We start from the raw sequence: 13,069 nt of genomic DNA on the forward strand, positions 1-13,069 counted from the left end.
TTGGGCTTCACTTTCAGGAGCCCAATAATGATCCCAATATTCCACACATATTTGATCATTTACGCGGGCTTATGAATTGTGATTATCAATAGCGGGTACTAATAAGCTAGTAATTGTTATGAATTTGGGCCTACCATTCAGTTTTAGCTGAATGCACAGCCCAAAACGAAATAGGTTTCTCCAGCTTTTTGTGACAAGCTTCTCAGGTTTCTTCTCTTTTTGGTTTTTGCATCTTTCTTTAATTTCCCTTCTCTATTTTTCTTTTTTTTTTCTCCTTGAAAATTAAATTATTCCATCCATGGAGCCAGTGTGGGTCAAAAAAGGACGAGGTGGGTCCCTTATAGATATAACTGAGGAGACCAATAGAATTACGCCACTTCATGCTTTGGATTTTCCCATTTCCTCAAGTGCAAGGATGCCCTCTCAGCCTGCATCAGGGTAGCAATTCAAATATGTCAAACTCATTAATTGATCCCATAAGAAGAAAAAAATAAAACGGATTAGTGAAATTTAACCTGGATGAATTAATAATAATGATGATGATAATAATATAATCAGGCATATATAATAATACCTCTTTGTCCCAGTCGCAGCGAATGGTGATCAAAGCCAATACCAGTGTCTGAGTTGCCGTGCCCCCAAAAATCATGCCGGCCCATATCCCCTGGTGTCACAGTCACAAACACAATTAATTAATCTGGAGTCAACCTGACCCCAACAATTTGCATATATCTCCAAAGATTAGCACGTCAATTTAATATTATTTTTAGGTCATATGATTTTCTTATTAGTTCCAATCATAGTTGTACTCAATTTTTCATTTGATTTCTAAAATTTATAATTCTTTTTTTTTTCTTATCTTTTTCAATTACGTCTGTGCCGTTGAGCTTGGTCAAAGGTTTGCAAAATTCTGATTGATACTATGGCGGACGCCAAGCATGTATTGTTTAATATTTAGAATATAAATATCTAAAATTTGGAGTCAACGAAACAGTGAAATGAGCTCATGCATACACACGAAATGATATGACACATGCGATAATTTATGTATGTAACGAAGTCAAATGATGCGCATGCGAATATAATTAATACACGATTAGACATTTAATCAAGAGGATGCGTGTATATGATAGTTAGACAGAAGAGATACCATAACACCAAGGTGGAAAACCCAACCCATCAAGAATCCAAGAGGGACCCCAATGAGATAGTAACATCCCAAGTTGATGTATGCCACGTATGACTGCCAACCTGATCCCACAGCAACTCCTGTTCATACCCACATCAAAATCCATCATTGTCATACATCTTAAGGTTAATATACTCTCCCTCGTTCCGGATTATTATTTGTGGTTGCTACGGTTTCGTAAGAATTTGGTTTAAACGGGTTTTTTGATTCTTACACCTAACAACCCCGTCAATTCAGACCAAATTCCAAACTAAAATCATGATTTAATCAAATTGTAAGAACCAAAACACGCTGATGTTAAATTCTACTACCTCCGGTCTTTAATAGAAAAATTCGTTTAATTTTTATTTTGATTCTAATATAAGACTAATTTTTTTTATATCTCGTATTTATTTTTTTCTTTCTGAGATAGTTCTTGTAATAATAGTAGTTTTAGCTAATACATTTGATTAGTAAGGATATTTTAAAAAAGATAACATTTATTATAAATAACTAACTTGACAAGCTTTCTTAATCTACTCAAATTAGTTAATTAATTCTTATATTAAGACTAAGAAGTAGTAAAATATTATGTGAAGACGTGAGGATACGAATGAAGACAAAGAAAAGTGAGAGTGGGTAATAATAAAGATATATACCGGAGAGAACAGGCTGGACACTGTTGAGCAAGACAGTGAAAGCGAGGAGGAGAGAGAGTTTGTTGACCTCCTCAAGCACGGCTCTGCTGGAAGAGAATATGTATCCAAATTGATCATGAAATGCCATTATCAGCATCCAAAACACCATCCCTATCACCACTGACGTCCCCACTGACACCTTCGTCGCAAACTTTGCCCCTTTCCCATTCCCTGCCCCGAGTTCGTTCGCCACCCTCACCCTGCATTTCCAACACCAACGTAATGAGACCTGCGCCAAATATGATGTCGTCCCCTTAAATTGTTCTCCTACCAATCTGCAGCTCATGAAAATCTCAGAAACCTTGTTGACTAACTTCGGGGAAAAAAAGCTCAAGCGGGGACACAGCAAAAGGTCACGTGTTACCCAGGGGAATGGTCTCTTTCTGCGCAGGTTCCTGTCCTAATCTTCCACGTTGCCCGACATGTCACTTTAATTAGAGAAACAAGTAACTACGGATTAATTATTGCTACTTTGTCTTCTTCCCGTCATTAGTCCTCATACACCCGAACCCAATAAAGAACGCCAACTGGGTTTCATTATTAATCTGACGTATCATCTGTTTGTCTCTTTCAAGCAATGCATTATTAATGTAGGCTGTGCTAGTAGGTGGGTTGGATTTGAATTCTGGAACGTCAGGCCAATAATGGCACCATAAAAAAACTAACAATCAAACTCCGAGCTGATAATCTCGGGCACACGAATTTTTGTTGGATGCTACTGCATCAGCTGATAATAACAACTTTCATTTTATGCGATAAATCGTAATGGAAATTATTTGGCTATATACATGTTTGCTGCCCAATTTGAGTTTGACAACATTTTCTGAAATCTGAAGCCTTTGAGATTCCGTTAATTTAAAAAAAAAAAAAAGACGGCATGATGTGATGATTCGCAATTGTTTAATTATTATGGTACAGAAAAACAAGCAATAGATTTTTAAAGTTACTTATTAAAATATATGTAATGCGTCGTCGTCTTACCCGGTGGCCGCAAAGAACGCCAGAGGAATCATGAGCTCCCAGCCATTGATGGTCATGCTGCAAGACAAACAACGTTATCACTGCATCGTCACATGAATCCCAACACTAATTTTTTCAAGCAAATTTAGGGCAAAAAACAAATAAATGAGAGGAAAGAAACAAACTAAAATCCGTCAGGGAGTTTTTGAGAGTTACCATATGGACAAAGCATCCACCGCAATTTCCGCATTCTGAAGATTCCCAGTCATCAATATCAGCACTCTATAGTACCAGTTCTCCAAGCTGTAATTGATTAAAACCCATCAATCATATTAATTTGACCTATTCATGATCTTCAGAACTAATTAAGTCGGTCATTAGTTAGAAGTACCATAGCATGACCCCAGAAGCAGCAGAGAGCTTCACGAACTCCCAGAGACCAGAAAGAGCTTCAATAGAGAATCCCGTCCAAGTTTCAGGGCAACCGCCACACGCGGTGTAACCAAAAAGTCCAAACACCAAAACCCACCAGGAAATGTTAATCGTGGCGGCGGTTCCGATCACTCCAAACTGAAACTGGTATACAAACAACCAGCTCACAAACGTGGACGATCAAAGCCACCAGAGAAACCCAAGCAATCGCCCCCGTCTTCAGCTGGCTCTGCAAGAACCGTTGCAATGGGAACTGAAACGCAAAACTGAAGTGAAGCGGTATCATCCACTTGGCCACCGCCCCAGAAAGCTCCGACAACTCTTCCGTCTGCCCTAACAGCTTCAGCGCCGGCGTCGCAAAAAGATAAATTGGTAACAGCAACACACAACACATGAACAGAACTATCCATGAGCGCTGCATGTATACTCCTAACATGTAGTACTTCTTCGCTCCGAATGCTTGCCCACATAACGTTTCCAACGCACTTGCCATACCCAACTGATCCATCAAACAAAAATACAGAAATTCACATGTCAGGCAAACACCGAGTGATTTAAGAAGAGTTTAGTTAAAGAAGGTTCTGGGTGTGTGCGTACCAAGAGGCCGAAGTCGAAGCCGACGATGACGTTGTTGGCGATGGAGATTGCGGCGAGCTCGAGGTCACCGAGGTGGCCGGCGAAGGCCTGGGTGATGACCAGCATGGAGTAGGAGGCGACGCGGCTGAAGATGGCGGGGCCAATGTGCCAGAGCTTCTTTGATTCGACCCATACTCTCCGCGTTAGAGTTTCATGAGCGACGTGGTCTTGTTCATCTTTGGGGACAAGGTCCGAGAGGTGGGGTTCCAACAATGGAACCTTTGCTTCACCCAAGTAAGGACCCGACGCTTCTCTGCTCGCATGCCGTGCTGTGAATAGCGCAAGGACGACGAAGAAGACAGGCGCAGGAAGAGAAAAGTTGACCGAGTGAGAGGAGGAATATTTGAGAGTAGCAAGGGCGTAAGGTCTTATATCCCGGGAATTTGGGGGAAAATAAAAATTGTTTTTTGACAAAAAGAAAAAAAAGTAGTAGATATGGGATCCACATATCTTACACGCACAAATGCACATGTCATTTCGGGGAAAGGTGCAAAATGCAAGTGGGCGAGAGGCCAGAACAAGGCGTCTGTTCGTTTACGTACAATATCAATATCTATATTAATATCACAGTTTTTTTTGGGTCATTGCTTACGTCATTTTTGTAAGAGGGTCATTAATGCCGTCTTCCGAAAAATAAATCTTGTGGCAGAAGTCGTCCGACTTTATATATAAATTTCAAATAACTGAATTATATATAATAAATTGATAATTAAAATTAGTAAAAAAAAAGAATAAATAAGTCAGAAATATGTTTTAAAAAAAATAGATTAAATTAGATGAATATATGGGGATTAATATAAGAGAAAAGAAGTACTAAATACAACTGAAAGCAAAATAGATGAAATAATAATAAATACTCATACAAATTTAAAAAAAAACTTATATTTTAGATTAAATTTATTTTGAAAATGAAAGTTATATATAGAAGCAGATGAACTATTTAGGGTGGAAGAAGTTTAATATTTAAGATAACGTCTTAAGAAAGCAACCACGTATGTACAAAAAAAAAAATCTCATAACAACTAAAGAGTTTATAATAATAAATTTTAGTTGCTCACTTATTATTAAAAATGTTTGGTAATTATCATCGCCCATTAAAACATCACAATAATTCTTCCTATTTTAATTCATTTTATTTATTTTTAATTTAATTTATCTAATATATAAGTTAATACTATAGACAGGCATTTTATATATATGGATGCGTAGATATTAGACAGTAAGTGGTAACAATCAAATGGAATGTTTTTTTTTCCCGACATAAATGTGATAGCATGCGAATCGATACAGAACCAGATAAGTGTTGAGAAAATATAAAATAATCTTGTGTTGTAAATATAAAATCTATTTTATAATATGATTTATATTATAAAATAAGTATTATATTTAGAATTGAGAGAAGTATTACATAAGTAGTATAAAATTTGAAAAAAATAACCCAAAAAAACTTGTGGATGTATATACAGAGGAGGTACTAGTGACGATGGACGCTTGGGAAGAGAAGGCTGTCGTTTTATTGAAGACCTTGAGGCTGCGGAATGACCCACATGGGAAGCCATGCTCCACTCCTTTTCTGCTCTGATTTTGGCAGCATCCCCCCCCCCTTGGGGTAATGCATTAATTATATAAAAGTACTTTTTTAACCGAGTATAGAGGATTGTCAAACTCCCCAAGGGGAAAAAAAGATGACAGTTTTTTAATTCCTGGAATATTAAAAAAATGTTTAAATGAAAATCAAATTATAGTTTTAAACGTGATTTTATGCTATACAAAATAAATATATGAAAAATTTATCATAATTTACAAAAAAATACTTTTAAAAAGTCTCCTCAACCCAGCCATCCTCGCCTTTGTTTGGATTAGTGTTGATAAGCATGGATTTTTATTTTAATTCATATATTGCTTCATTCAACTGATGGTTCTTTTGTCCCGCCCATCTTCTAAGGCTTCTTAATACTACCTCCGGTCCTTATATAAGACCCCGTTTGACTTTTAATTTGGTTCTAATTATAAGACCCCAATTTATTTTGTCTCTTTATTTATGTATTTTTTTCCAAATAGTCCTTCTAATAATGATAGTTCTAACCAATACACTTATTAGAAGGATATTTTAGGAATGATAACATTATTTGTTACAAATAACTAACTTAACTTACTTTCTTAATCTTCTCAAATTAGTCAATTGGGTCTTATAATTAAGGACAGGAGGAGTACTGTTCTAAGTATGCACATGTTCCTCCTTTCAACCCCTCCCCGAACACGCATACAGATGCATGTATATGCACTAACACTATTGCTCCATCGATCACTTCATCTTTATTGTTTTTTTTTTTGTAAGTTTTAATTTGTGGTTGAGAAAGCTCCCTCTCCTCGAAATTTGTTAACTTAGTACTCTCTCTAGTGCTTATTCTTATCATAAAGGGTTGTCACCTAATTCACACAAATCAATGAATGACATAAATATGTTTCAAAATTATAAAATTTTTCAAATATACCCCTATTTAATAATATAATTTACATGAATATTGTTTAATAAATTTTATTTTGATAATTTGTCACCAAGAGTAAACTTAAAAAAAAAAAGGTCATTGATGGGCTTATTGACATCTTGTAATAAGGACCAGTGTGAATACAAATTAAAGGCCATAAAAAGCAAGCCCGTCGTATTTGCCAATTGGTGCTTTACTAACTATGCCTTCTTTCAGATACAAGTGGGCCCTTCATTGGCCCAACAATTTAATTAATTATTCAAAATCTATTCGGTTGAGAAAAGTGCCTATGTTATAGTACCCACTAATATTTTACCTCTGAACAAAAAAAATACTTATGCCGTTGAGAGAAAAAAAGGCCACCCTCTGCCTTATACTAATATCGACCTTACCATTGTTAGGTGAGATCATCATATCACGTGCCTATCCTAAAATAGCACTTATGGACTGATGATTACTGAGGCCTAACAATAATGGCCATTGTGGCCCAGCTTGCAATAGTTGTCTCTCCTTCGTGTTTCTGCCGGCTGATGACGGGAAGCAGGATGCATGTGAGAGCTGCGTGAAACGCCACTTGAATCTCGCAAATTCCAGGTCCTCCATCGCCGATTTTATGTATGTTAGTTACATACTACGAGAGTGTTGGATAGAAACAAACCATGGTTTCAGAGTGCTTTACGGATTACGAAGTAAATATGTGGAGGAGGTACCTCGTTTTGCGGAAAAGTGCTTTTGAAACCAATCCAAACAGACCCTACATTTTAAACATAATAGTAGAATTTCAGCTTTTGATTTCTAAATACCCATATCTCTATCTTACTGGCTCCACCCGAACATTCACTGGCCAGTGCTCAACTTTTGATCAGTTAATTCTATCTAGCCAGCATTTATTAGGTCCATATTGGCTGATCCATTTGTGGGTCCAGTTGAAGTCTGGAGGTCAGTGTTATTCACGGGGATCTCCTTGGTGGCCCGGCAGTTAATGGAACACATATACAGCAGACAAGTTCTTGGACGCAGTTAAAGTTGGTGAGGTGGCAAGATCGCATGAAAGCGTTGAGGCTGGCCATTCCAAACTCAAAAGGCTGCCTCTGTTGAGCCTGGACCAGAGAAAGAGAGAGAGGTCATGACCCTGCAAATTCTATTTGAGTATTATATATTAAATTAATAATATTTAGTGACAATATTGCTCATAATGTATATTACTACTACCTCCGGTCCTTAATATAAGACTCCGTTTGACTTTTTGTTTGGTCCTAATTATAAGATCCCAATCCATTTTGTCTCTCATATTTATGTATTTTTTTTCAAGATAGTCCTTCTAACAATGATAGTTCTAGCCAATACACTTAATTAGCAAGGATATTTTAGGAATGACAACACTTATTTATTACAAATAACTAACTTAACTTACTTTCTTAATCTCCTCAAATAAGTCAACTGGGTCTTATAATTAGGACTGGAGGTAGTATTTGATATAACCTTTAAAATATGTGTAACTATTATGAGAATTATTTTTAAAAATAGATAAATATGCGAGACAAAGTAGATTAGAATCTTATATTTATAATCAAATTAAAAGTCAAACGAACTCTTATATTAAAAATCGGAGGTAGTACGTCACAAGCTCTATTAAAATGAAAATCGGAATGGGGTTTGGCTTATATGTAGTCCAATAATTGGAGGGATTCATAATGCACAATTGTGGGAAACTTTGCAGAATAAAAGGTTCATTTGGCTTAGTAGTAGAAAAAATAACTTATTTTCAATCTCACTTTTAGAAAAATGAGATTGAGCAAAGATTAAATTGGGTGGTTTGATTTGTGTTTCAATTGATTTTTATAAAAGTTAGTTTGTAAAGTGAAAAAGTTGTTTGGATTATGATTGAATAAGTAAGTTTAGTTTTCAGAATGACAAAAATGAGTGTGACTTTTATTAAATAATTAAAAATATGAATTTACAAAATATAATAATTTTAAATTACTATAGTATGAAAATTTTATATTTAATTAATAAAATATAAATTAGAAATGAAAATTTTGAACGAAATCATATTACACAATTAATTAGATGATGTGCTTTGTATAATTTATGTAGATATATAATAAAAATAATATTAAAAATATTATAACAACTGTTAAAGATTATTTTAAAATATTAAAAATAAATAACTAAAAACCAATTGGAAATTATAAAGAATATATAGAGAGAAACATAAGAACAACATAGATATAAGGTAAAAATGTCTTTTAATTTTAAAAAGCTATTTTTGCATAGGTCACAAGTAATTTTTAGATGTTTTTGTAACTGTGTCTAAAAAAGTAGCTTTTGACCTACAAATCATATTAGCCAAAGGGTGTGTTTGGATGAAACCAAACCGTGGTTTGGAAAAGTGATTCTGGAGAATAGATTCTGTGAAGAATAGATTCTGAAGTGATTTTGAAAAGTGAGAGTGTTTGGATAGTTGTTATCAGAAGTACTTTTTATATACACAAATTACTAAAAAAAAAGACATAAGTTAATATGATAATTACAGAAAAATAGATTTTATGATATATTTTAATTTGAAGGAATAAAATTGTTAATAATATATTTTTTACAAACATAATTAATAATACATAAGATAATATAATTAATAAATAATTAATATGTATATATATTTATAAATATAAGATTAAATATGTTTATAAAAAAATATGTTTATAAAAAAAATAACAAGATACATATCCTATAAGCTTTCGCACTCTCCTTTTTTTCTCCAAAAGCAAAAAAAATTTGCTTTTTCCAAAACCATGGTTTGATTTTTGAGATGACTGTTTAGGCAATTTTTTACCCAAACCATAGTTTGGGCAAACATCCAAACGGTACCAAAAACTATGAGAAATAGCTCCTTAATTTATAAGCTGACTTATTATACCTATAAGCTTTTTTTCCCCCTCAAAACGTTACGCCAAACAGACTGAACAACAGTAACAAATGGGACAAAAGTTATTTAAAAAAAAAAAAAAGAACCCCCTCGCAACAGATCAAAAATACAAGAGGGGGGCGGGTCTATGAAGCCACGAGCTTCAAGCTCGTGACTGAACAAATATTTTTTTAAAGGGAAAAAAAAATGAAACAATTAAGTTATGGGAAGCATTGTTTGCTTCGAATTTGTGAATTTGATTAGGTTTAACCAATCTCGATGGGGGTGCAGACTGCAAAGCATAGATCACCGAACCCTAACCCACAAGCCACGTTCTTTGTTCCCTTCCTCCCTTTTCTATTCATTTCTTTCCCTCTAGGTGTGCGATTTTTATTTTTTTTTTGCCAAGCTCTGTGTATACAATTGAACCGAAGGATTTGTTTTAATAACACTGAAATATTATATAATGACAAACAACTTGCTTAAACGGTCTTCTCTGATTTCTATAAATTATTTAGCCAAGCCTTATATATTTGAAACCCCAGAGCACTCATATTTTACAAATCATGAAAAATAAATTATTATTAACACTGAATTTATGGGAAATAAGTGATAGTGGAAAATTATGAAGAATTCGATGCAGAACTCAATCCTCTGCTCGTGTTTTTTTTTTTTTATAAATTTGAAAAGGGAAGGTACAAGTGGCAAGCATCCAACCGGGGAAGCTAAATTAAGCGCCTAGATTGATCTCCAATTTCGCCTAGTCAGAGGATCCAAGGCAAAGGCATTTACACAGAGAAGTTAAAGCCCCTAGATGATCTTTTCTTTTCCTTCTTTTTTTAAAAAAGAAGCAATACGGAAAGGAAAAAGTCGTTGTACCTTCGTCATACGCTTTTGATCTCGACGCCGCCGAACTTTTGGTGGGAAAAAAAGAAAGAAGAGGAAACAACTTGAAGCCGAATTAACCTCGTATTGTTGCTCAACTCAAGTCACATATCACATATCTAGATTAAAAACTTGTTGGGTTGCCGTCAAAGAAATTGCTTGCTTTCACTTTACAGTACTACAATACTCATTCTTTCCATTCTACATCTGCCACCTGCCCCAGAAATTCAATTGCAGATCTGCGCATAAAAGAAGCAATTTCTTTTGCTGAAGACAGATTGTTTCTAGATCCTAAAGTGGTCGGCCTCATTTCAGCCGAAATCACAATCAAGATGTTATAATGTCACAATCAATAATCCTATTTTGGTCAGAGAACCATAATTGGTTAGTTCTAACAGGGAGAGAAAGCAGCCTGTTTTACGGATACACTCCCAATAAGTGAAAGAATTACAAACTGTTTTATTCATACTCTATCATTAGATGTACACCGAAATGATCAGGATAGTCATCTACATACACGTGTGAACACAAACAATATGAATCCCCAGATCAATGATCATCATCATCATCATCACCCAATTCCCAACCAACAAATAAAAACACCATTAAAGAAAAAGTAAAACCCTCAAAATCAATAGATATGAAACGGATCGGAAGAATAGAAAGAAACGCTCAGAAGAAAATCAAACAGATCTCGTCCCTCCATCCATAAATATCAATATCAACGGCTCATCTATGTGCGGCAGACGAATCCCATGAAAAACCAATCCTTCCTTCCCTAGCTTCAAGCAATCACAGCCATGGCCGCAAATGTAGCCACAAAAGCAGTCCCGGCGGCGAAGGCCTTGCTGACCGAGAATGCGGCAGAGGGTGGTGGAGTAGATCCGGCGGTTGGCCCAGAAGCAGGGCCGGCAGCGCCGGTTGAAGGGCCCTCAGCAGCAGGGGCGGGTGGGGAGCCAGCAGGTGATTCGGAGGATGGCCCCGGAGAACCAGCAGGGGTGGCTGAGGGAGGAGAAGCCACTGGTGAAGGAGTGGTGGGAGCAGGCGCGGCAGCGGGAGGTGGAGTAGCAGGTGGAGGAGTCGCGGGCGGTGGGGTGGCGGGAGGAGGTGTGGTGGCTGTCGGTGGGGATGCAGCTGGGGGCTGAGCGGGAGCAGCTCCTGGGGCCTGAGCAAAGCAGGAAGTAGCCAAAAGGCCCAAGATGAGGAACACTCGAAGAGCAGCGAAGGCCATGGCGAGATCTGAAAGTGAGACAGAGAGAACAGAGATTGAAAGACGAAGAAGAAGGATGGAGGTGAGTGGGAGACGAAAAGGAGAAGAGAGTGAATATAAAGAGGCGAGATGGGGAAGGGTGTAGAGAGACAAGCGACTTAATCAACCAATAATGCTCAAAAAGATTCCTCGAGTCGCTTAAATTAATAAACCCGTTCTCTCATTATCATTTCATCAAAGAATATTTCTAACCCACATTCGTAACGTGGGTTAACTCATCAATGGACGGTGCCTGCGTGTAACGGGTCCTCTTTGTTTTTTTTTTTTTTTGGGTAGATATATTTCCGTTGTGTTTGAATTTTGGTGCAAGAACAGATGGATGGGAATGGGGTGGTGGGCTGGCCGCACCTAATCATGTCGAATGGGAGAGTGCCACCTGTGAAGTGTTGGACTCATGTGGCGAACTTGATATAACTTGATGACCACAGTTGTGATTTCGTGAATGTACTCAGTTTGTCCTGTAATGGTTGTACATTACTACCATAACCACCCTTCCTTGTTCGTTCCCTTATGTGTCGGTTCGCAAACGGCCAGTGAGCGGTCCCTCTCTCTGCCTCCCCAGTGTACCGCCACCCCCCCATCGTACTAATATCATTTCCAAAAATTAATAAATAAACAAATAGTGAAAATTGTAATAAGTTTCGTGTGAAAAACATATTCACGCGGAATGTTTCATAATAACAGGATGTAGTGACAACTTTCCGAAATAATTAAATGAAAACAGGCCTCGACTTTTCATTTAGATTTCTTAATAATTACTCCTTCCGTTTCTTATTATAAGAGACATTTGATGTTTATGGTATGTTCCTATATATAAGAGACACTTAAAAGTTGTCTCTACTTTTTTGCATTGATTTCCTATTTTACCCATATTTATTATCTCCAACCCACATTCTCTCTCCCTCCCACTTCTCTTTTTTTTAATATTTTAATTATTCTCTCTCCTATTCTCTTTCCTTATTAATGAGGGCATGTTTGGAAAACAAATTATATTTTTTACACATTAATTGTTTTTAACTAATTTTAACTGTTTTTTTGATCAACGTATTTCGGTTATCTGTCTCTTATAATAAGGAACGGAGGGAGTATCTTTCACTTTAGGACCCCACACCAATTCTTACAAAAAACAAAAGAATTATTTCACAATTTGAAATTACAAGATCCAATGTGGCCTCTTATTTGCTGGTAAAAAAAAAATGTTATCTCTAATTTATGAAGTATTTTTCATATTATTACACTATAAACTCATTGACATCTTACTGATATTTTTCATAAAAATTATGTGACTGATCTATAAATATTAAGTAAATTGATTAAGTTGATCGTTTTATTATTATTATTAACATTACATGCAAATGGTATCACTTTTATTAAAATACCCCTTCTATGAGAAAAATAGCAGATGAAACTCATATATTCAACGTAAAATCACATCTATATTCGGTTTTATATTTATGGCAAAATAAAATGCTGTATATTTTGATCCAATGCCTAATTTACTTTCCAAACGGGCAATACAATATTCCCCTTCTTAAATTGAGAAACGTGCTTCGGTAACTTTTTTTAAACATATGATTGCATTAGTAGCCTTTTTCAAAGTGGAAAAAGGCTACCAGAGTTATTGAT

The 13,069-nt window shown here is 36.0% G+C and overlaps 1 protein-coding gene and 1 pseudogene across 1 annotated transcript; both read right to left on the reverse strand.

The window, feature by feature from the left end:
• Nucleotides 1–261: 261 nt before the first annotated feature.
• Nucleotides 262–4,491, reverse strand: LOC114714017 (protein DETOXIFICATION 27-like; annotated as a pseudogene).
• Nucleotides 4,492–10,634: 6,143 nt separating this feature from the next.
• Nucleotides 10,635–11,451, reverse strand: LOC114713991 (classical arabinogalactan protein 7-like). The gene has a single exon (XM_028898688.1). It carries the CDS (start codon nt 11,402–11,404, stop codon nt 10,958–10,960), a length of 447 nt encoding a protein of 148 aa, XP_028754521.1. The 5' UTR covers nt 11,405–11,451; the 3' UTR covers nt 10,635–10,957.
• Between the last annotated feature and the right edge of the window lie 1,618 nt (nt 11,452–13,069).

Source organism: Neltuma alba, unplaced genomic scaffold (genome assembly GCF_004799145.2).
Source record: "Neltuma alba isolate B1F8T4 unplaced genomic scaffold, ASM479914v2 tig00011483_pilon, whole genome shotgun sequence".
Taxonomy (NCBI): Eukaryota; Viridiplantae; Streptophyta; class Magnoliopsida; order Fabales; family Fabaceae; genus Neltuma; species Neltuma alba.